The following is a 25,332-nucleotide window of genomic DNA, read 5'->3' as shown; positions in this document are numbered from 1 at the left end:
TAGGAAAACACTCGCTGAGAGCCAAAGGAAACAAAGAGACTTGAGCAGTTGGACAGTATTGGGACATAGCTCACTCAAGATTTTGGTTTGTTCGTGCTGATTAGAATACTGAAAAAAAAAAACCTTCCTTCAGGAAGTGTGTTATAAGACTTTGGTTTAGTTATATAATGAAAGTCCAAAGTGCTTTCCAGCGGACTCCTTAAACTTTGGGTCAATATAAAAAGTGAGAGAGCTAGTTCAGGTTTGTCTTTTATGATAATGATATGTAACATCTCCACTTAATTGTTTACGTCATGTCCATTATATTTAGTTAGTCAATGAAAGTTTTCCCTGCATACTTACAAAAGTTAGAAAAAAAGCTACTGAATGTTTGCTGTAAAAGTGAACTGTTCAATGAGGCATTGCTGTACTCTCGCCTTAAGTGCTTTATTATCTCATATTTGAAAATGCATGCGTGTTAATGTGGCCAATGAGGTCACACTGCTGGGAAATATCCTACCCTTACAGTAACTTCTTCTTGCACAATGACCACAATGATGCGCTGGAAAAGATTCTCTGTTATTCCGCAATAACAGAGGAAAATATCTATTCATCAACTTTGCATGTTGTTGACACAATCTGTACGAGTGGCCAGAAACAAAAGCGAGAGAGAGAGATTGTGTTTGTTATCTGTATTCACTGTGTAATGGAGGAGACTGTGGGACAAAAACAGAAGATGCAGCCTCAGATGGGAGGGTTTCTCCAGGGACACCCACACCTGAATAATAATGACACAGCCTGAGAATTGAGCTGAGAGGAGTGGTTTGTGTAAACCAGTCCTGTCACAACAGAGACAAAAAAAACACAATGGTGTTTTAAGTAGAAGGGATTAGAGCTTTTAGTCATTCTGGCAAGATTGGAGAATTCCCAGAAGGCAACACGGATAGAGTAGAGGCTTTACAATTTGTGGATTCTCTCTTCCATCACAACAAATTTGCACAGAATGAGTGGACAGAGGGGCACAGCTGGAAGTGTATAGTCTAGAGAGGGCTGTTTTACGCTAAAAGAAATCATTTTCAGGTAATTATAACCAGAAAAGCTATATCAAAATCAATTTGCTCATCATCATATCTTCTCTCTTTGCGAAAGCTTGTGTTCTCAAGCTGGTGGTTTCATGAATAATGCAAGAGAAAGAAATCAAAATGCAACGAAAGACAGAAATATACGTCACACCAGGTTTAACATAATAATAATAAAGCCTCCACAGTTGATTATCATCCAACTCGGCTTCATGTCAGCTGTTCTCTGCATTTCACACCTTTTAATCGAGCTGATTGGAAGAACAATTCGATTATATCAGCTGAATGATTGCTCTTAACTTGTGTTGAGTAACATTGCAGCCACATGTAAGAAAAAAAAAAGATTAGTGGAAATTAAATGAGATATTGCGTTTCTGGGATAAGGTATATAATTGCCAGACCATACCATTTTGATTAGGAAAAGGCATCTACTAAAAATATTAATTGAATAAGGAGTATATGGACAAACCCAGAGGAAATGTGTGATATTATAAATCTGTATCTGTGTCTGAGGAGAGCACATGCTGATTTGAATTTGATCAAAAGCCTGCAGATATTAGGTAGATAGTCCTGCTGTACCACTTCATTTCCCATCTTCTTGTATTTACACAAAAAAAATAATATTAAAGGAAAGTGCAGTGGCATGAAAGGTTGTGAGAAGTGCTACCATGAAGCCAAATGATGCTTTTATGACTTTCTGCTCTGGAGCTCAAACGTGCTCTTCATTAGAGAGCACAGCAGCAAGAAGCATCACAGAAATCCTGCTGTATGTTATAATAGTACATAGTCAGAGTGAGTGCAATCATTTACGAAACCTGGAAGGTGACTACATCTTTAATCCAAATATCAATGAATTAGCATTTAATCTGTAAAAGCTCAGGCAGGTTTCCTCTTTTAATTAAAAATACAGAAAGATAGCAACTTTTAATCAGCACACATGAAGATATCCATCACTGCTGTTTAATGAGAATGTTGACTTAGCTTCAAAAAAATATTTCTCAGGTTCTCAGACAATAATGACATGACAGATAGATCAGCTGTGTACTCTTCATCTCCATGCAAATAACAGCCACTCATGTAGCTACATTTCCGTGTAAAAGATAGCGTATAATCCACAGAGCTTGCACAAAGGTCTGGAATGTATGCAAACTGCACTGTCAAGCAGGTTTCTTCATATTAAGATGCAAAACAAGAGTGAACTGGGCGGGGCTAGTTTGTGGGCATGTTAGTGCTGGCATATCATTAGTACAAATCATTTTGTGGAAAGACTGCTAAAACAGGGCTAGATTTGTGAAAAAAAAAAAAAAAAGATAGAAAGTAAGATACAACCATCTATAATAGATTGTTTTCTATTCTCTACACAGTTGTAAACCCACTGCTGAAAAGTTTTGGCTTTTCAGTTTTGCAAGTTTGGATTTTCTGATTTGATGCCCTCAGGTTCTCCAGAGGTGAGGTCTACATATTCAAACTTTTTTCCAAGAGCTGAACAATACAAGAGGTTTAGTCTCTTAGCAGCTCAAACAATACAGCAGGAGAGCTGTAGGCCTCCAAGCGGGCGGCCCAGGTTCAAATCCAACCTGTGGCTCCTTTCCCGCATGTCATTCCCTACTCTCTTTCTCCCTGATTTCCGACTCTATCCACTGTCCTATCCCTCCAATAAAAAGACAAAATACCGGCTTGCATACAAAAAAATAAATAAATCCAACTCGCATTAAAAAGGTGTATTTTTCCTTTTTGTTCTTCGAGTTAGCTTAATAACTTTGGAACCTCAGAAACCTATTTCAACTAGCATAATAAATGACCCTTTCCAATGTAGCCATTTAGCCACAGACAAAGCCACAGCTTTGCCACCCTCTGTTTACAAGAGCACCTTACCATTGGTATAAAGGAAGGTTCAAACCAACATCTGTCCTCTCGGTTAAGGGATCAAACCTTTATTTATGATTGGGAGTAAATAATTCAAATGAACCCAACAATTGTTTTTTGTTTTTTTTGGGTTTTTTTTAAATTGCTACCTGAGCTTGATAAGGGGATGCTAGCTTGGTTGGATAACCATATTACACTCTCAACCTTGAACATTTTAGACAGCCAGCCCAGTCAATAATGTTGCTTTTAGGTCCTCTGGCTACTTTCCATCCAATCAAACAAATCGTAGCCTGTGGATGATTCATTCTTACAATAGGGTATTTTAATATCTTAATACATATTCTGAGCACGATTATTGTTCGAAGGATCATTATATCAAAATGTGTGTGTTGATAAGATAATCATTTGAGAAGCATGCTGGATTATCCTCCAGCGTCACACTGTAAACCTCAGTGCCCTACAAACAGGATTAGAACTTAATCTCCTTATTTAGGAGTCACTCTCGTGTTTTATAAAGTTGCAAACCCTCTGAAAAATAAATTCAATTAGAAATGTCAAATGTTACCTGCATTCAACTAACATGTTTCTGACTGTATACTGCTCTATGTGGTCAAACACAAATGACTGATCCTGAATTGTTGAGTCAATGAATGAATCATCAATATCCTCGGTTAAGGTTAAACAATCACCTCCCTGATATGAAAATTGCAGTTAACACTTGTTTCTAAATGTACAGTATATTAATCAATATTTATAAAGTCAGATCACCCCGAATAAATGCTTCGCTCAATATAACATTTTAAAGTTGACTCCACATCAGAGCCTTTTCATTGATTTCTCTTGAACACCTTTATAGGTAGAGTATTGAGTGAACAGAATTGAACGGCAGCTGGCTAAAGGCAAAAGGAAATCCATGCATGCTGGAGGGACTTAATGAAATAGAGTGAAGCCAGACCCTTAAAGCACATACAAGTGGCTCCCTCTGGGTCCCAAGACAATAAAGATTTTCCCTTTTAATTGAAATCTTGGTATTCTCTAGTCGTGATGGACATGTTTTTAAATAAAGGTAGTGTCTCCGCTCTTGCTGTTTATTCCCTTAACACAGTAATGTCTGCTCCAAGTCCTCTGACTGTGCTGTAATGGCTCTTTTTCTCATGTTTTCCTCCTTATATTACAGTTTATTTGATTTTCTGTATGGACATAGGGGAGTTTTATTTCACAAATTGCAATTTACTGAATGTACCTAAACTTCAGCTGTTTTAACACTACAATGCAAGTGCATAGAGGCCTCGGGAGAATATGTCCTTCTTAGAAGAGGATTAAGGACTAACATACTGTATCTGTTTTCCAGTAGAAAAGACTCTTAAAAGTTTGATGTTCTTGTATTTTCATTCTACAGTAAACTACTTTAACGCTGTACTTCTTGGCATTAAAAAAATGGAAATAGTTACCCAAACCTCTGCTCAGAAATTCTGAGAAAAATAACAGCAGACTGATAGTTTGTTATTCTGTGATTCTTTCAATGGGGCCTGGCCTTTTGGCTGTAAACTACCGCTATAGCTAATAGTATAAAAAGAAGTTAAACTCGTCCTTGACAAGCTACACCAGTAAAATGCCATGTATGCAGGTTAATTGATAGTATAGAACTTGTAAGAACATATTCTAGTTTTATACATTTAAATATTTACACAAGTAAATACAAGTAAATTAATATATTTTTCAGAAGATACCGTACTTAAGGGTGCAGCTTTTTTCTGTTTTGAGACTTACTTGGAATGGAGTACTTTAAATATGTTTTACTGGTACATTTACAAGGCTGAGCGTTCTGAGTACTTCCTCCATCACTGAGGCATGGCACTGGCTGATTTAATATTCATAATGAATGCTGCTCTGCAGGATCGCGGAAAGATATTTGAATGTTATACTTCCATATGGAGTCAGAACACAACTGCAGCTGCTGTAAAAATAAAAAACTGGGAGACATTAGAAATTCTCTTTCAATTCAGTTAGTTCAGAGATTGACATCTGCTCCAGAGAAAACGAGGCTGTCTTTAGAAATATTCCATGATATCTTTATATAATCTACTCCCCTACAATCAGTCATATTAGGCCCTTAATTTTTCCCAGCATGCATAAATAATGATAATGACTTCTAGGAGCTTAGAGGAGGAACCATCTCTATGTTTTTGCGGTCAAAGTGCCCTTGAAAATTACAGCAGGTCTGAAAAATGGCCTTCTTGGAGCAATTTGTGCTATATTCCTTAGTTGAAAGCATGAGCTCATTATGCAGCTTGGTAACCTTAAATTGCATTGTTGCTGTACTTTGTCTGATTCATCTATTTCAGTTTGGCAAATGCCTTAGAGTGCAGGAAATAGAATGGTAAATTAGTTTGAGATTAGGTTTTTATAATAGGTTTCACATGAAGGGCAAGCTACATTTTTCCAGAAATCCCAGCTCATTTAACACTTCCATCACAGGCAACAGTTTGTGAGGTGGAGAGAGATTTGTGGTAAATTGTGGAGTTCGGGGAACAGCCCATTTAGCCCTGGAGATATCCAAATTCAAATGAGAGGCACTTCTCTTCAGGTCTGAAACCAAGCTTGAAAATTCACCCAGAGGGAAAAAAAAATGATAGCGCCGGCTTAGCAGCATCTCGCAGAAGTTCTCATTTGACCATGAATGTTTTTCAGGTCACACAGAGATCGTCCTCTTTCCGTGTCAGAGATAAAACGTTGAGGCAAATCCATCATGTGTCGTCGGCTGTCAGACTCTAGCAAAGACAATTAAAGGTTGCACACACAGGTCAAGCTGCCCCAATAGTCAATGAAGCAGCTGGTGTGTGGGCTTACTGACGATAGATTCATTAGGAAATGCCAGTGAGGAAGGGAAGAGAGTGGAAGACAATTAAATGACCTACTGTATATGAGGTTTGGGACTCAAGGGACTAAAGAGGAGAAAGAAAAGGACAACTGATGTGAAAAACAACAGTAGAGTACAAAGTTTTCCCATTATTAAGCAATTAAACGAGCTTTTGTCAAAACTGGAAACGACAGACAATAAAATTGAAGTTATCACGCCAAATAGTCTGCAGAAGGTCAATGAGAACTTCAGTAAACAAAACAAAAATGTTAGATAAAGCTAGCACAAGGTCTTTGGCATGCCTCCCAATAAGTCAACAGTCGTGTACACAATCATAACCATACATTCATTTGCATACAACACAAACACATTCTTGGCATCAGGCCGAGCCACAGACAATTTACGGTCACTGATGCGGCTGTCATGCTGGTGCATGAAAGTGGATGCCCGTAATAGTGCGTGCAGTCAATCAGTAACCATGAATCACATGCTCAGTCCATTAATGCTGCTTGTCACTGATGTCTACAACGCAATCAAGAAAGTGTGCCGTATTGAATCACAGGGCATATTGTTCACTAACAATACTTTGCATGGCATTGATTCCAACCAATAGTCCTTCAGCCCCTCAGGCTCCGGGATGTAGCTCATTGATGAGCCACTCAAGGGAAAAAGGTCGGTTGAAGTGATTGATACCCTCTTTTATGAGTGGTAATACAGATGGTATTACTTGTGCATTTTGAATGCTCAATCTCAATGACATTTGCTCCAACTGGGTCATAAAAAGCCAATACAAGAGTGAAAGTGAGTAATAACATCCTTATTTTGGTGTGTTTGAATGTTATGCATCTATAAAACATGCCGTGCTATATCGTATATGTGATGGCGGCAGAGATGAGAGCCCTTGGGGTCATGTGGAAGCTCTTTGAGCTGTGGTTTATAGCTGATGAGCAGGATGAGAGAAACCGCCACCCTCTGGTAGACGGCGTATGGATTATCTGTTGAATCATTGATCCACACAGTGTAGCTGTAAGGGAAGGCATCATTAATCCAGCTCACCTTTCGTTCTTTGAGGAGTAAATTCAAATATTTTGTTAGAAGGGGATTTGATTTGCAGGTACAGAGAAGTAGATCCTGGAATAACTTTTTTTTTTTCATAGAGAGCTAGCAGTCTGTCTGCTGTGTCACTCTGGCAGTCATTTGGCGTACAATATGTACTTGACTGAAATAGCTCAACATTCACTGGATTGACTGCCCTGAAATTTAGTACAGGCATAAATATGCGTTTCAGGAGGAACAGATGTAACTTTGGTGAGTCCCTAACTTTTCACTGAGCATTAATATCAGATGAAAGGTTTCTGAAGGTTGTCTTAATGACCAAAAACGGAGAGCTTATTTGAGTTCATTGCTAATTAGAGGATGTTTGCATTCTTATTCTTGTTCCAACAAAGCTTAGCAGGAATTAAGAATATTTATTCTAATTATTGTAAATTGAGAAAATGTTATCCATGTTTTCTGACTGCAGGCACTGAACTAGAGATTTCATTGTATTTCCATGTGCATATTAATCATCTTGTTCTGCTTAGAGTGGCAAATTCAATCCTCAGCGTGATACTGAGGGATCCATGCATAGCTAATGCTCAACAGTAAATTACATTAATTGTTTTAAACCCTGACATATCAGCACAATTATACCTGTCTCAGCAGTGCTGGCAAACGTGTTATTGATCAAAACGTTCACTTGTTAAATGATATCCTTCTGCTGCAGGAAAGGTAGCGAGCAGAGACACAGAAGCACAAGGGGAAAACAGATTTGTCTACCTGATCCTTTCAACTGTGATAAACTTGCACTTTCCTCTCATCCCTGCCCTGGATTGTCACTTTGTTCTGGTTATAAAACTGACAAGCTAAACGGCTCACTGTCAGGTTCATGTCAAGACTAACGTCAGTCTCATCCTCACTCAGAAGAGCTGTCATACAAAACGAGCTTCTGTGTTTCCACGTCATGTATCAAGAAATTGCTTATCTACTCAAGCCTTAAAGCAACAATATGTAAGAATTTGCCCACAGAAGGTCTCTGAGTGCAACTACACTGTCGTAAGACATAATACTATTACACCTTCCCCTCTTAAACAACATGCATTTGTTGACAAATAGAGGGTGTAGAAGCTGGCAAAGATGTTGTCAGAAACCAAAGAAACACTTAGACTGACCAGGTACAGTAATGCTACTTCCGGATTTTGCGCAAATATGACTGCAACTGCTTCAGTCAGTTTTTTACAAACTGTTTGCATGTCTATTATGTGTATTCAACTGTTTCCATGATATGTATAGTTTGTTGCTAAATGGCTACATTAAAGAAGGTAATTTATTATGCTAACTGAGGTAGGTTTCTTGAACACGTTGGCGAGACATTTGCAAAACAGTAGGCTGCAATCCCAACGTAGAGCTGGCTATGTTGCTATTGGACGGTTGCAAACTCATTTCACTGCTGCCCAGCAAGTAGGTGTCATGATCTATCACACGGCTAATAGAAAAGCAACTATCTGACGGCAGAGTGTACATCCCTGCAGATATGGGGAGGTGCGGGCAGACGGACACCGACACAAACACTTGAAGGAATCTTGGTGTTCATGCGTTACTTTTAATGACAGCTGTCCTGTTCTATCGGAAAGGTATCCCTAAATGACTTCAGTTGTGATCCGGGTCACTATATAGAAAATTAAATTGAATAACATTAACTCGGGGCGCAGTGGTTAGTGTGTGCGCCTCATGTATGGAGGCTGTAGTCCTCGAAGCGGGCGGCCTGGGTTCGAATCTGACCTGTGGCTCCTTTCCTGCGCGCCATTCCCCACTCTCTTTCCCTGATTTCCAACTCTATCCACTATCCTATCTCTACAATAAAGAAGAAAATGTAATATAATGGTAGCGGAAACACTGCTCTCTTTCCCATACTGCTATCCTTTCTTTTATTCAGAACTCGGACATCAACTTATCTGACAAATTTTGCTTCTTTGCTTGAGCCAATCACTCCTTGATTGTTATTCTTGAAATATAATTACCATCCTGTCTTTCAAAACTACTCTTGCACAATCCAGACCCTCCTAAACACCATAATTAGCACCGCTATGCTTCACAAGACTCAACTCATCAGCTCAGTCTTTCTCTAACTCCTGATAAAGATTTCCATCAGGTCTAAACAATGGTCCTTCCATTTCTTGAATCAATTAACTTTGATTTAAACTCTTGTTGTACATTTTTTGGGCATAATATGGCTCTGCTGAACTAACACCAACAGATACACTTGAAGAAAAATACTTTTATGTCTTTAGCGATGTAACATTCAGACATCTCAATCAGGAGTTGTAGATAAAAAAAAGCTTTAAAAAATTGATGTAAAATTCACAAATACAGTGTCTTCAAACAAGACGTGTTGCTTGTTGTGAGCTGGTTGAGTTTACAATGTTGGAAACATCCAGAACTCAATTCAATACTTTTTTGTCCCTCTAGTGGCTAGAAAAATGTGATTCAGCTTTAAGTACTTGTCTACATTAACAAAAGAATTTAAAAGCACAGACATTGTAAGTTATCGTAAGTAAACTGAATGTACATTGACTGCACAAACTATCGCGGTTGACTTTTTCTTATATCTTTGTTTGAGGGTAGGAAACAGTTTGGTCTTTGCACTCTAAAAAAACAGATCCTCAGCACATATTTTTTTTTGTACCTCAAGTAACAAGGAATTTGATGAATTTGCACTTTCTAGTTTTGCAAAATCCTTACTTTGTGACCATCTTACTCTTTGTTGGACCAATTGCCTCCAACTGGTTTAATTTATGCTTTGGCTTAAGAGAGACCAAGTGGTGCAAGCAATAACATGAATAATCCATGGGCAGTTCCTGTTAGACTGAAGCAGAAAGAGACCTGAATCACCATTATCCTCTGGGGGATGTAAACCAGGCAGTAGCAGCATCATTCCACTTTCTCTCTAAAAAAAAACAAATAAGCTCTACATATTGAAGTTATGCACACTATCTTACTAAGGGTTATGCTTCAATGTGATCAATAAAATCACTGATCACTTCTCTGTAAATGTTCATCACTTCATAGGAGAAGCAAACTGGAATATGCGCTCTTAACCCCGTAAAGACTTTTTGTAGACGAGTGAGGGAATAATTCAAGCTTTGTATCACAGAGGTCTCTATTGAAACATGAACCAAAGCAAACTTATAGCTTCGTTTGAGTAGGAGTAATCTGACCTTAACTTTTGAAATCAACAAATTCCTATACTCTGAGAATGCTCATTGGTTTTCAATGCATTAGCTCAGTAATTGCCTCACATGCAGAGCCTTTAGAATCTTCTGGCTCATCATTATAAAACATGAAAAAGGGCTAATTCCTTCCCAGAAAATGTCTCCCTCTCCCAAACCACACATTGTATTTTCCTGCAAGAAAATTAACCACTCCTTAGAAAAAAAGAGGCCATCTTAAATTCATCATGTGGATCTCTTGCCTTTTCCAAACATGTCTGTCAATCTGCCTGTGAAAGGAAGAGCCAGAGGCAACTGACCCAGACACATCCGCTTCTTTTTGGGCATCTAACAACACACTGTGAAGTCTTCACACTCACACATTAATATTCCTTTCTTCGCTCGCTTCTGCCTTCTAGGACGTGGCTCGAGCTTGGTCTTTGTGTAGTGTGAGTGGGCAACAACTACAGTTATGCAAAGTGGTTATAATAGCTGGAGCCAAATACTTAATGAGAATATAAAATGAGATATAAGGCTGAGAAGGAAGCATTCCAAATTAAACCTTCAGTCAATAATCTTTGACTCTAGAATTCATTTGGCATTAAAACAGACTCTGTAGTCCTTTCTTCATTTTTGTGGAATATTTCGGGTCTCAAACACAAAGAAGATCTACTTGAAAAGCAACAAGACTTTCCAAATCAAACACTCACTAGCCAAGTTGGATTTAAATTGCTATAATTATTTAAATTCAGCCATATCAACGTCATACATTTTTGGAAGCATTATGAGCTACATACTGCATCACAGGCCCCATTATAAATTCTTTAAAATAAATATATATTTCCCATTCATTTTTTTATACATTTGAAAGTCAATGCTGGCATTTAGTGAAACAGTTTATCCATGGATATGATTTTGTGTTGTTACAATCTTCAGAGCCAAATTTGTGATTTATCTTTCTGAAACTAGATTTCAGCAGAATCTGTTGGCTTGATTAGAAATTAACTGCTCTCTTATTACATCTTGTTCCAGTTATAAGAAAAGGTGTTACATCTGTTACATTACAGTAACGACTAAATGGTAATACAAAGTACAGTACACAGTGCTTTGAAAACTCCCAAACCTGAGAATATGAAATATGTTTCGCCTCATGTTACATTGTTAAGGTAGACAAAAAAGTGCTCCCTGTCCAACAACAATAATAAATACTGGTCATAAGACAATCCCTAACTAACAAGTACCTTAAAATAACAACATCTGTATTACATGATACACTGACTGAAGTGAAAAACAGCAGTTCAAATGCTGTATGTAAACTTATATTAAAACTCTTAATAAAATACTATCAATAAGAAAAGCAGGTTTAAGTATCCTGCCATAAGTCTTTTCCCCAAATACATGAAATAATTGTACAAAGTTACTGCAGGTTCTCTTAAGATCATACAAGCTTGATTGTCAAAGATACAAAAGGGGGTGGTTTCACAAAGAATGGACGGAGCAACAGCTGATAGCACCATGAAATGTCGCTGCTATTTACCAAATTCACAAAGCACATGGCTCTGATGATAACCAAGCACAAACACACCCATAAAGGTGTCCTTCTCTGTGTTGTGTGTTCCTGTTTTGCATCTGGCTAGAGACAAACGGTCTGAATCTTGCACCGATTTAGCAGGTGCAAAAGCCAATCAAGAGGATCCTTTTCTGAATCAGGCCCTAGGTGTCCTTCTTGTCAGCTGACCGTGTGTGTTCATTGGACAGATATTAACCAACACCGGCTTCAATCAAAAATTAAAACTATAACTTTATCCACATATTTCCCCCTCCCAATTTCCTCAGTTTTGATTTGCAGTTTGTAAACAGAAGATGGTCGGGTGTTGATCTGAGTCTGGTTGTCATACAACTCCAAAGGAATGTGTGTAATCCTTCACATCCAGAGCCACAGACACTAGCGATGGACTATCTGAGCGCAGTCCTGATCATCATCTCTCGGTGACGTCCTGCTGAACAGACATGATGCTCTGTTTCAGCTTCTTGGTAAACAGGTGACTGGCTCTTCCACAGTAAGTATTCCTTGTGCTCTTCAGTGATGCTTCTAGTGGCTCCAGCAGGGTGGTCTCCATGTTCTCACCAAACTGGTACTGTGATGAAGAGAGGAACATGCTGATAATGTATTCCAGACTAAAGATCAGGTTATAAGAAAGCTTTGCACATTCACAGTAATGAGTCACTAGCAACTGCGCACACTGTAATCTCAGTTTGAGTGTTTTTTTTTCACCTGTTGCCTCCTCTGACAGCCCTCATGGATTATAGGAGCTGCATTTAAACCACACAAATGAAGTGCCACATTTGTCACTGTCAGTTCAAGGCAATAATATTCTACAATTAGATTCGTATCTGTCAATTTAGAGTGTGTTTGGGTTCTGAATATCTATTACCACCACTGTACAAGAATGGGCTCAGAGAGGCGTGACAGCAATGGTTTAAGCTACAGCTGCAGCAGAGCAGATATGCTTCATTGCGGTATGTTTTTTGTGTCGCAAAGTGAACAGCAAAGAAGACTTCAGCCAGTTAATATTCACAGCCAAGGTTGTTGTCACCTACAGTACAGGTTTAAAATAGAGTTTACAAAAACGTCCACAATGCAGACATTTGGTGCCATTTATCTACCAAAATACAAATGGTAGAAGGTAAAAACACAGACATGACACAAACTAATGTTTTGAATATGTCCCGTAGCCCTAATGAACAAAAGAAAAAAAACTAGTTAAAAGGTCAAATAAATTATTCAGAGCAATTACTTAAAAAGTGAAGCTCTAGAAGCCAACCCCAGCATTCCTGTGTTGTTTGGAAAATACTACCCCTTGAGAAATACGTTTTTGTAAAGTGATGCCCCTGGAAGACAAGTGAAACCTAGACCCCTTCAGTGGATACACACTGAGTTTCTCAACAGGTTCTTAGTCACTGGAGAAATCTCCTGCATTAAAAGCACAGCTTATTTATATAAAGATGCAGGCCTCTTGTTCTATATGGAGGTGGACCATTCATTTGCTTGCATATTAAGAAGAAATCACTATTTCACAGCATCTCATTTGACTCTAGTTTGTCCACGCACGAGGTTACTCAAAGCCCACTTTCTTTATTATCTTTCATATACTGAAGCAGGCAATAAAGCACCATTAACAGCCTCCTATCGATTTTTATGTGGATGCTGCTGGTGTGTTGTCCACACAGCCATCATGATGTCTCAAACTAACATCAGCACTAAAATTTTTACAACTCTTCTGTGGGCTTGGCCGGGTAATGGTAGTGCCCTTTATTGCAAGCTCCTCCGTTGGCTGGGAGAGCCTGCCTTGGGAGCCGGGCTGACTAAGGAGCTCTTGGTGGGATGGAAATGAGAGTTTCCTTCACAATTGCCTGCTCCAGGCTTTAGGATGCTGTTCTCGAAGGACTGAGTGGGAACAAAGTGGGAGGGGGCGTGAGGATCTGGAGCAACAAGAAGCAAAGATAAAAGATTCAACAAAAAAAAGATGAAAAGCACCTCAGTTGGACCAGGCTCTTTTTTAAAGCCATTTGTAGTACAAACACTTTTATCTCACATTTATCTTTTTAATACAAACCACGTTTCAAGCTTACTTATGATCATCCACAGCACAGTCTGGTATGTGCTGCCTTGGATGCAGCATGTGTATTTTTGCTGTCCGAGAGACTGATGGAGGCATGAGGGCCGAGTGCCCCATAATGAAGCCTGCTCGTTTAACTAATGGCTGAGAACATTGCCCGCACTGATAGTGGCCGGGCCGGGCCCTGTGGCGGTAATGGATGGAGACGAGCTAATGAAGCTTCCCCTGCTCCCTCAATTGCTGCCTACATGTTGACCGGTGTGCTGAAATCAACAAGAGCAGATCGAAGGCGAGCAGCCATCCAGCAGTGAGAGGGCTCTCCAGCTGACTTGCTCACTCACTGATGTTGGATGTGTCGGGGATTTTTGAGCTCTAAACTCTTGAACTGCAGCTATTGTAAAATTCACAGATGTCAGACTTGCTTTATTCCAAGTTCTGTTTTTATTTTGAAGTGCCAGCATGCACTGTCAATGCTCTGTAGGGAGTCATGGAAACATCAAAATGCCACTTTTCTGAAAATGTTTCGATTTTACAGAAGGCAGAAAAACCGACAGCCAGACCTCACCAGCTGTTCTAACAAAGTGAAATCAAACCTACACACAAACCCAAGAGGAGGATAGTGAAGGATTCAATTTTTTTTTGTCCACATATCCATTGAAAATATTTGGCCAAACAATAGAGACAGAGACATCAAGACCTTTTTGACGTGGTCTGTTTTGTGTCGCACAGTTAGTAATGTGACGACACAAATGTAAGAATGAATTCAGATTTGTTATTTAAGTGTTCCAGCTGACGAGATCTGTAACAGTTGTTTTAGTGGTCAAAGCCTGGTGGAGCTGACTGGTCGGGTTTGGGAGAGCTGAGACAGGATGACGGAAATGTTTAACAGGCTATTGATTACACTCTGCTGGATAGAAGCATCCATAAGAGAAAAGCAATGGCCTGGAGTGCCTATTGATGATATAATGACTAGCAAATGTTTCTTCAAATACTCGGGTCTACCTTCACAACTGGTGTTTAAAGAAACAGAGGCTTGTGGTGAGAGTCTATAAAAAGTTATCGCTCCTCGCTAAAAAAAAAACAAAGCCTATTAAAGATTACTTCTAAAGTCTGTCTCTGGAACAATCTTGAACAGGAACTTTTGGAAGAAATATCCTCAACTCTATGAAGAAACTTTGGGCCTTTGTAACAGGTATGGCCCCTTGAGAAAAGGCTTCTTCTTTTTTTTTTTTTCTTTTTCTTTTTTTTAACTATACAGCCTCAGAGAAATTGTGACTTCTGGTTGGAAAGGCTGACTTTACCTTATGGATGGCCTCGTAGACAGCTCGAAAAGCTGGCTGCTTATCATCATGGTAAACTCCCCTGTTACCATGGAGAATGAAGACACCTTCTTGTTCAGCCTGTTCACAGTTGCTACCATAAATACAGTGGTCTGGACGGTAGTTCCACTGGCATGGGAACACATAAAGGCTTTCTGTAACACACAAGAGACAGGATTGGTTTAATAAGGATAAGCCAAAAGAGCCATGTTAATTGTTCAATTGCTGGTTGACGTCATTAGCTATGGCTAATATAACTTTCTTTTCCAAAGAAAATGCTGCATATTGGGTTACACAAACCTGGGTTTTGGTTAAATATGATGTTAAGCAGGTCCTGGTCCCCCCAGGTGATATTCAGTTTATACTTCTGGAGAAGGGGCATCAGAATTTCTTCCCACTTTAGTGCAACTGCTGTCATGTCATTCTAGATGGAAAAATGTGGCAATAAAGAGGGCATTATCACTTTGCATGAATAAAACCTGCAATTCCAAAAGAAAATGTATCCTTGCTTAACTCGGATCAGCTCAATGAAACTGTACAGCTATCTTGAAAGAATATGCTCATTTTGGCAGTTTAGAAAGAAATACAACAGTGACCTCAGCTGGTCGACCCTGGTGGTACAGCTACTCCTGAGGTTTCCCTCGGTATGTCTTTTTTTTCCAACGTCTTTCTTCCAAACACCACTGGATGTTACAATCATTAACCAGTGTATTACGGAATCTCAAAATCACTTGATTATATGACATTTTACTTCATGGATGAGGATTATTATTTACAGCTTATCTAAAGTTGTTTTACTGACAGAGCCTACAGCCAATGGCGTGTAGTTATGGGAACATCAACACTGAGCCACTTTCATAACATTCAAGTTTTTTTTGCAAATGCTTGAGTAGTACTACTTTCATCCAAGGTCTTATCCATATTATGTAATGCCTTTTTGCTCATGATGATACACTACTCTATTCAATGGTCAAGATGTTCTTTTTACACAAAGCAGCCCCAATGATAGGTACTTAAATAATGCAAATAATGATACAAGAACAAATTCAGCTGCCATTACCTTAAAGAAATGCTCCCTGAGACGTGTCATGTTCATGAGCATGACCCCTGAGTTGATGCCTGTCTTGCCATAGTAAGGGTGGCGGGCAAAACGATTGTACCAGCCGATGCGAGGCTCCTCGTGCTCTGGAGCCATGGCAGCTAAGTGGCTCGAATTGAACTTAGAAAGGAGTGACCAGATGTCCTCTACTGGCTGCAGGAAAAGGATATCTGTGTCCACATAAATTAAAGAATCCACCTCCGTCAAGATCAGCTAGAACGCAAAAGGGAAAAACAAACAAATGAACACTTTGTATCAATAAGTAATCATTACACATAATAGTTATGAATGGTAAATTGACTTGGACTTGCACAGCGCTTTCTTGTCTTCTGACAAAAGCACTTTACACTACATGTAAGTTTCGCCCATTCACACCACATTCACATACTGATGGGCACTGTTCATAGTAACATCTGCCAACTGCCCAAAAGTACTAGTCCAGTCACATCAAATTTACACCACGCTGGCATAGCAGCAGCAGTGCCAGCGATTTGGGGTTCAATGTTTATCCCAAAGACACTTTGGCATGTGACATCAGGAACTAGAAAGAAAACCCTCTGGTTGAACGACGACTGACTATGACACTGAGCCCCAGCCCCAAATTCAAAGTACGACTGGAAACATACTGGCAGGAAAAGTCTCTGAGAGGCACAAGGTTTGAAGAGCTTCTTCCACTCCTTTGCATTCTCACTGGGAAACGTGATAGGGTAGATTGTGAAGTCAAACTTGGTCTGAACTATGGTGGGCCAGGAGTCCAACTTAAGAAAAGAGAGAAACACAAAAAATGTGACCATTAGAAATATTTTAAGTAATTACAGTGGTATAAAAGTAAGGTTTTATCTTCAACTATTTATGCAGCAAAGGAGAACGTTCATCAAAGGAGCCTTTAACTTGCTTTTGCAAAGGTTGAAATAATAACTTTGTGATGTAATTATATACTGAAAAAAAAGGCCACTACAAGTATGTTAGATTTCTGTTGCTGGGGGAAACACTTACAGCATTTCTAAAGCTATCATGCAGGTCATCCTCAGCAAAGATGTGAAAGTGCAGAGGCTTTTTGCTGAGGAGAACAGCGGACTTCAACATGGTGAGAGTCTCCTCGAGCCTGGGGCCACAGGCCACCACAGCCAAGTGACTTCTCCCAGAGCCTGACCTCCCCCTAAGAGCAAAGACAAAGTAACATGAATATGAGTCATCAACACCAGCTTTTACACTCACAACATCGAAACACTGCCAGGTGTAGAACAGAGCAAAGTAATGGAGACATCTGCAGGCTTAGTTGACTGGTCCTCAGCTCTGTATGGCTGGAACTACCAATGGGTTTAACAAAAGGATGTACATTACAAGGTCAATAACTTGTGCGTTGTGATGCCTCGACACACTCCTGGCAAAGTTTGAAAATATTTATTGTAATTGGTCCCCCATTTCAAGGATCACTTTGCTCCTGTATCCAAGGCATAATATTGCACTCTTTATGTAATGTTATCATAACAAATGTAATTAATTTAGTTATGGCCTTAGGTTTTAACTCAAATAAGAATCCCATGATGCAAGGATAGATAACGTTTGCTAAATGTTGCTACACTAGGTTTTTATAACATAACAATGAGTAAGGTGGTCTTTCACCTGCTTTTTGCAACATAACAATGAGTACGGTCTTTTTATCTGCTCTTTTGTAAAGTATCTGGAGATAACACTTGTTATGAGTTGGCGCTGTTCAAATAAAGATCGATTGGTAACACTTTAGTAGACAAACAGAAAAAAAGCCTTAAGAGCACAAATTAATTATTTCTGCCAATACTTGGACTTCGTATCAAGGAGTAGGCTACTGTCCTGCCCATGACATTATTGCTCACTCTGTGAAGGATTAAAGATGATTTAAAAAAAATCTGTGCTAAGATTACAGGCATGTTAATAAAGCAAAAGTTATTGTCACTCCAATGACAAGTAAAACAGAGATCTAAGATTGAAGCTAAGCCTCAAAGTACACAGGATCAAACAGCTTTTAGATTAAAATTCAAACTGAGCAGAACATTATTTATTTGTTTATTTTTAAAAATGTATTTTAATTTTTTTATTTGACGCCCTTTATTTCATGCGTTGTTTTCTAATCTTGCTTAAAAGACATATTTTCAAATGTAAAAGAAAAAGAGGTGCTGCCTCACTGTCAACTGTGGTTATTATACACTGTTTCCTGCACAAGCTTGGATGCATTCTTCGTGCCATACTTTGTGGTTACAGGCATAACTATTTTGTCTATAATGTATGGGGTGTGCCATGTGTCTGAGATATAGATGAGAAATTTAATTTGTGGCCAATGTGTGTTGTTTGTTCTGTTTGAATTGTCTGTATGTGTGTTTAAAAGTACAAAGTACAATACAAATATTTTTGAATTCTTTTTTTTTTTTATAATAATTCAAACTGAGCTGTCAGCATGCTCGTAGTCCTGCTTGTTTTTTTGTGAAGCTCAAGTTACAAGGTACCCTATGAAGCAGCATTAATCCAAGCTCTTACTTTGAATACTGGAGCTAGAAAGAAAAGTTATTCAAGTTTAAGTCAATTGATTAAATGAAGATGCACAAAATCCTTCATACCTAAGAGGTGATTCCAAAAAGCAGTTCACTCCACAAACATCAGCAGGTAGTCTCCAATATGGATTCCAGTAAGAAACTGACTGTGATATACACCTGACAGAATAAAAACATCATCTTTTGGATCTGAAAATCAATTTCTTGGATATCAGAACTGTATGTTGTAGGGAGGTGATCTGTCATGAACCTGTCAGTGTTAACAGAATCAACATTAATGGTAAAGTCTAATTAGCTAACAGGTGGTTAGTGAGCTGACAGGTTAAAACAAGATGGGACAAGAACTGCTGAGCAAAAAAAACAAAAAAAAACATGAATGCAAAACACAAAAACTGAAACCACAAATATGGCTCATGTAACATTTCGACTCGTTAGCTACCAAGAGCTAGCTCGGTTTCACAGGTTATCTATATGCAATTAAGGTTTTAAATAAAACATTTTAAATCGCCCATCATAACAGAAGCGCTCAAGGAAACTGTAAATGTAGCGAGAACTTACATAGTCGAGGTAAATTACTAACATATATGAAAAGGAAGTTAAAGCTGAGCTACCTGTCGACCTCTCCGTCACGGTGGCGAAGGCCTTCCAGTCCTGGCATTTTCCTGAGAAGCTGCCCGGTGTCATGACCGCTCCTTTGGGGTATCCCCTGTTCTTTCAGGCGCCTACTGTCTCTGTCCTCCTCCAAGGTGTCGGCTAGCTGGCTGAATACATACAGCATTGAAAAGAAGGTGAAAACCAGGCACAGGAGAAATGCCTGAAGGTAGCATCGCATTTTGTGTTTCAAGTTTTAAGTTTTAAGCGCTAGCTGAACATTTTTGTCTATTATTGCCAGCACCCGTCGCACTGGCAGTTCACTTATCTATCTTTTAGTCTAAATGAAGTCATGAGGTAAAGTCAAGGACACTGTTGGTGTTTACAATTTTCCGCCCCACCCACTTCTTCTGATGCACGTGTATTTCTGTATGGTCAAGCATCTGTCACTACACGGTGTGTGTAGTTGACAGCTACTGTAAATCACATTTTGTGAGTCTTAAACTAACCCTACAGACTATTGTAGCTTGCAAAAACTGTCAGATCTGACCATGATATGCTGCAACAATGTATCACTAAGAATAGGGGACTTTCACTGTCCAGACTTAGGGTCAAACATTCTGGGAAAAAAAAACTGGCACTAAACGGAGATGGGCCAAATCCAACTCATGTTATAGTAAAAAAAAAAAACAAGTTGTGAAAGTATGTGACCTCCACTCAAACATCTTCCTGTGTTGAACACTTAAGAAGTATCAGCAACATATGCTTCAAAAGATAAACTATTACTGGATTTGTAAGCAGTTCTACAATGTTACTGTTGGATTGTTTAATTAATAACATCACTGAGCTACCCCAAAGTTGTATTTCAGAAGCAGTAATCATTAATAAGCCTAAATATAGCCTAAATGAAGTCATGAGGTAAAGTCAAGGACACTGTTGGTGTTTACAATTTTCCGCCTCACCCACTTCTTCTGATGCACGTGTATTTCTGTATGGTCAAGCATCTGTCACTACACTGTGTGTGTAGTTGACAGCTACTGTAAATCACATTTTGTGAGTCTTAAACTAACCCTACAGACTATCATAGCTTGCAAAAACTGTCAGCTCTGAGCATGATATGCTACAACAATGTATCACAAAGAATAGGGGACTTTCACAGTCAAACATTCTGGAAAAAAAAACTGGCACTAAACGGAGATGGGTCAAATTCAACTCATGTTATAGTAAAAACAAAACAAGCTGTGAAAGTATGTGACCTGAAAAAAAAAAAAAGTAAATGTCCTCCACTCAAACATCTTCTTGTGTTTGAACACTTAAGAAGTATCAGCAACATATGCTTGAAAAGAAAAACTATTACTGGATTTGTAAGCAGTTTTACAATGTTACTGTTGGATTGTTTAATCAATAACATTACTGAGCTACCCCAAAGTTGTATTTCAGAAGCAGTAATCATTAATAAGGAAAAGAAGTATGTGACATTTGTTATGTCTGTCCTTCATGATACATATCCGTCATGGTTTAAAAAAAGATTGCAATTTGCAAGCATAAAACAAAATAATCATTAACCAAGGAAATTAGGAAGCAAATAATCAAAGAAAACTTTTTTTTGTCCCAATAGATGAGCTGTAAGAATTCCATGCATGCATCTTGCAAACTGCTCCTTTTCATAAACAAAAATTTAAACATCTACAAAGTGTCTACAACTTGTTTTATTTAACATTATTTGACAATATAAACCATTCTATAGATTATACCATGTTCAACTCTAATGAGAGAAGGAGAAGCATTTAATTATTCATATGTTACACAGTAAAACGAGTGGCACCCAATGGCATACAATAAGAGCAGGAAAATGCCAATTTGCCAACAGTCTGAGGCCACTGAATGTTATCATGAACACAGGATGCCATTAAGTGCAAATAATGATAACATAAGTCAAGGATAAACTAAAATTCTGAGGTGACTCCTTCATATTTTGTCTGTGCAGCAACCTTAAACTGAGTGTGATGCTACTGTATCACTGAGGTGTTCAAACACATTTCACCACAGCACAAGGCAGTTTTCAATGACATCTGGGACTTGATGCTACAGTTCCTCTTGTCATTTCATCATGTTAGATCTTTTTGCAACACTTTTTTTTTTACCTGGGCGTACAGCTAATGTCCTCACTCTGGAATTCTTTCATTGAAAAATACAACCCCAAATGGAAATGAATGCTACCTTATTGGCATTTTTAGTATTATTTAAAAAAAGAAAAAAAAAACGTGCATGTTGAAGTTTAATCTCTGGATGAGAGTGCAGAAGAATGATGGGCTGTGCAGACTGGAAGTGTCAAGGTTAGTGAGTCTCTCCATTAATCGGCGATGAGCCTTCTCCGTGGGGGGAAGAGCATCTGGAGACCCCTCGTTCAGTGTTATCAGAGCTTGAGCCACTTTGACTGTGTTGGTCTGCTGAGGGAACACTTGCGGAAGTGGGCATGGGTTTGGCTTTCTCCTTAAAGTCTGTAATTATGACAGTCAAGTCTCCAACTGTGACCTCTAGGTGCTGGGCGCTGCTCCGGTCTATGTTTTTTAACCTGGGCCTGGTGAAGACAAACAAACAGAAAAACACAACATTTGAAAACAGCACGCATGATAATAAATCTTTCAGTAATTGGAAAGCTGTGAAACTACATCAAAGAACACTGCACATCATGAGCTGTTCCTTTGAAAATATGAAGTCATTACCTCGTCTTTTTATGGCTTTTCTTTTTCAGCGATGGCTCTTTTTCACTCTTGTCTTTCTCAGATTTTTCTTTCTTGTCCTTTTTTGGATGTGTTGGAGGTGCAAACTGTTGATTTACTTGCTGTGCCACCAGCTGAGAAACAGGACGTGGTTTTCTGAAAAAGACAAATTTAAAAAAAGAATCATCTCATGGTCACATTTAAAGCCCTGAAACTATAACTCAAGTGAGCATGTGGCTCGCACAATGCTCAACTATAATTATCAGAATATTAATAACTTTATTTATATAGCACCTTTAAAAACACAAAGTGCTTTGACATACAGCAAAAGCAAGAAAAGAACCCAAACACAAAAGAACATAAACAACAGTAAAATAACCAGAACAACAAAAAAACAACCTAACAGCAAAAACAACACATTCAACAAAATAACCAACAAACATATTTAACACAACCATCATAAGAACCCAATAACATGAGATGAGACCAAGAGGACTAAAGATTTAAGATGACGTTGGCAACTCAAGGAGATAGAAACAATAAAAGAGGTGAGACACTATTATATTTGAAGTATGGGTTACTTCCTTTATCATATGACAGAACTAGGTTTTGTCCCACTGTTCTAATAGGAGACACATAAGGAAGGGATCTCATAATGGCCACTAAGAACAAGATTGTGTGATTAGAGCAGGTAAACCTGTTTCTATTTTCATATGGTTAGCTCACTATTAGGCTATTTTATGTCAGACTTAAAGGAGCAATATACACGTAGCCTTTAAAAAAAAACAGGATTTGCAGTCAAAATTCAAAACATTGGAGAGAGCTGTCTCCCCCCGCCCCCTCTTCCCTAGAGATGATGCACACGCAGGTCGCCATGTTGCAGACACTGAAGCTCCAGTGTTTAGCAAGCTCTGAATCGGTCTTGAAACATTTCTGCGCTATAACCGCTCTCCATTTAAAAAACAAAAAACAAAAAAAAAAACAGGAAACTTGAGGTTTTGGACTTTTCTACATTCTGATTGGTCTGACTCTTTTTTTAACAAGCCAGAAAAACTGTGAATCTCAATGAGGTCTGGCTGATTTTGCTCTAGAGCGGTTGAAAAGGAGGGTCTTATACTTGTAATCTTTCCATGTAAGACTGTCACCATCTGCTTCTTTTTTCATGAACTAGACAACAATGGGGATTTAAAGCTTTTCCAGAAATTGAAATAAATAAGTACATCTTAGATGTATGAAGTAAACAGAATTTTGTTTTCTTTAAAAACGTTCATGTCAAGGCCCAGTACAAACTGGTGTAGTATCAGAATAGTTGGGCTGCAGAACTGTAAGCTGGTGCTGGTGGATAAAACAATTGTTAAGACGTCTTTAGTGTAAGACATTACAATACTCATGGAGATGTATTTTTTTCCTTTTTTTGTGTGGGAATCCTTCCAAGAACATGCCTCCAGAGACCTAACACATTTCCATCTGCTAACAGTAAATACAGAGAATGGGTTACTTTCAGTTAGATCTGCAAATGTACAAACCCAAACAAAAAACCTAGTTTGGAGTTTATTAGGTATACCTAGGTTTTTTTTTTAGGTATTTTTATGAAATAGTTTATAATATATATATATAATTATATAAGTTTACTACAATGGCGACCGTTGTTTCTCATGCCTTCGGTGGTATGATGAGATGTTCTCTAATATGGTTCCAGTCAAAGTCTCTGCTATGACTCAACTTTGAACAGACAAAGACAATGTGAAGGAAAGTGGTGAGAAAACAAATTCCTTCACAGAGAAGCCCAAGATGAGGTCATCACACTTCTTGTTATTTCCATGATAAAAAGTTTCTCAGTTCATGGTCATAAGTGGGGTGAATAAGCCAGAAGTTGTTCACATCTGAGAAGCTGGAGTCAAAAGTAAATTCCCTCCAGAAAAATAAATGACTCAGCAGTTATCACAAGATTGAATCATCATAGTTGACAACTAAATGACTAGTTACTGCGCTGTCTCGTTTACAAAGTAAAAGCCTCCAAACTGTCCATAAACATGACTTGAATAAAAAACGGAAAAAGATATGACACACTGCAGTGCTGTTGTAATAGAGTGATGTACCGTATAGTGTTGTTGTTGTTGTTTTTTTACAAATCACACACTTTATATATTTTAGTAGTTATGCAGTGCTTTTGACCCTTAACAATAAAGCCTTACCTTGTTGACGTCCCCTTTCTGACATCACACATCAGGCACTTGAACGCCTCCGCGCTGTTCCTGAACGTGCACACGCTACAGTCCCAGAAGCCGTCGTCGGAGGTCGGCTTCATCTGCCGCTTCGGCCTTCAGACGGAAACAAAACAAAAACACCGTGATAGCGGAGCACTTTCAAACAGCGCCGCGATTACAAGAACCCCTGTGACATGTATGATAAACAGAACAGAAAACAAGGGACTGTGGTCTTCACGGCTCACAGAAGTCAAGTCATTAAAGAGAAACGGTTTTCCAGTTTTTTAACACAGACACTGAACCAGCCGCCGCCATGAACACTTCAGCAGCTGAATCCATTGACCGAGGATCCTGTTTTCAAAAACGCACAAATAAAAGTCTCTTTACGGATATATTAGCGACAGTTTTACCTTGTGGGGCTCTTCTTGTCTCCCATTTAAAGAAACTTAGATTCACAAGAGTTGAGAAGGATCAGTGTTACAGGTGAAAAGACGCATTTAGCGGCTACTCAGCTGTCGTAGAAACTCCTGTCGAAGGACGATCACGTGACGCGCGCTCACCCAATCACCTTTAATGTAATCACAACACAGAGCTATAAATGTGACATAACGCTGATGAAGGCCGATTTGTGCATTTTACAGCAATGTCGGTGTCAGAAGCTTTCAAGCATGTTAATGTATTTGTGTGTGTGTATGTCCTCTTTTGTCATTTGAATGATTAAAACGTGTTTGCCAATCTTGGGGCTTCCCCTTGTGTAATTTTACTATAGGGAAATCAAATGTTTCTTTTAGAGTTGCACTGAGTTTAATGTTGTACTTTTGATTCTACTTGTTTTATTTTACGACAAAAGTTAGAGCTATTAAGAACTACAGGTTTTAGGTATTGTTCACAACAAAACAAGGGGATATAAAATAGCAAATTAGATGTTACAAAACATGTAAACATGAATAATACTTAAAGAGCAGTGAATGAAAATGAAATAATAGCCGTATTTAATTCTAAACTCAATTCTGTACACATAAACTAGTTAAGTGGAATAATTTCTGCTGAACTAAGTTAAATACAACATTGTGTACATACATCTTAATAAAATAAGTTCATAAGGGTAATTCACTCAAGGAATAGAAATAAGCCAAAACTCTACTTTGTGCCGTAATCAAGGTTACAGTATTGTTTAAATATCGAAACAGCATATTAAATGGTTGGTTAAAATA

The 25,332-nt window shown here is 38.6% G+C and overlaps 2 protein-coding genes across 3 annotated transcripts; both read right to left on the bottom strand.

The window, feature by feature from the left end:
- Positions 1 to 10,749: 10,749 nt before the first annotated feature.
- LOC110004572 (glucoside xylosyltransferase 1-like) lies at positions 10,750 to 19,606 on the bottom strand. 2 transcript variants are annotated; one of them, XM_020660098.3, is made up of 8 exons: positions 19,209 to 19,606; positions 18,664 to 18,756; positions 17,066 to 17,228; positions 16,696 to 16,827; positions 16,031 to 16,282; positions 15,271 to 15,394; positions 14,953 to 15,125; positions 10,750 to 12,169 (listed from the first exon to the last, which is right to left on the bottom strand). In XM_020660098.3, exons 1-8 carry the CDS (start codon positions 19,427 to 19,429, stop codon positions 12,011 to 12,013), a joined length of 1,317 nt encoding a protein of 438 aa, XP_020515754.2. In that variant the 5' UTR covers positions 19,430 to 19,606; the 3' UTR covers positions 10,750 to 12,010. The 2 variants fall into 2 exon arrangements, with proteins under 2 accessions (XP_020515754.2, XP_065813101.1); XM_065957029.1 differs by lacking the exon at positions 18,664 to 18,756 and having other exon boundaries at positions 19,209 to 19,600.
- Positions 19,607 to 20,879: 1,273 nt separating this feature from the next.
- Positions 20,880 to 24,688, bottom strand: LOC110002730 (YY1-associated factor 2). The gene is made up of 4 exons (XM_020658394.3): positions 24,529 to 24,688; positions 24,107 to 24,232; positions 21,915 to 22,067; positions 20,880 to 21,769 (listed from the first exon to the last, which is right to left on the bottom strand). Exons 1-4 carry the CDS (start codon positions 24,552 to 24,554, stop codon positions 21,526 to 21,528), a joined length of 549 nt encoding a protein of 182 aa, XP_020514050.1. The 5' UTR covers positions 24,555 to 24,688; the 3' UTR covers positions 20,880 to 21,525.
- Between the last annotated feature and the right edge of the window lie 644 nt (positions 24,689 to 25,332).

The sequence above is a fragment of the Labrus bergylta genome, chromosome 7, assembly GCF_963930695.1.
Source record: "Labrus bergylta chromosome 7, fLabBer1.1, whole genome shotgun sequence".
In the NCBI taxonomy this organism is placed as follows: Eukaryota; Metazoa; Chordata; class Actinopteri; order Labriformes; family Labridae; genus Labrus; species Labrus bergylta.
This window is presented reverse-complemented; position numbering and strand designations above follow the sequence as displayed.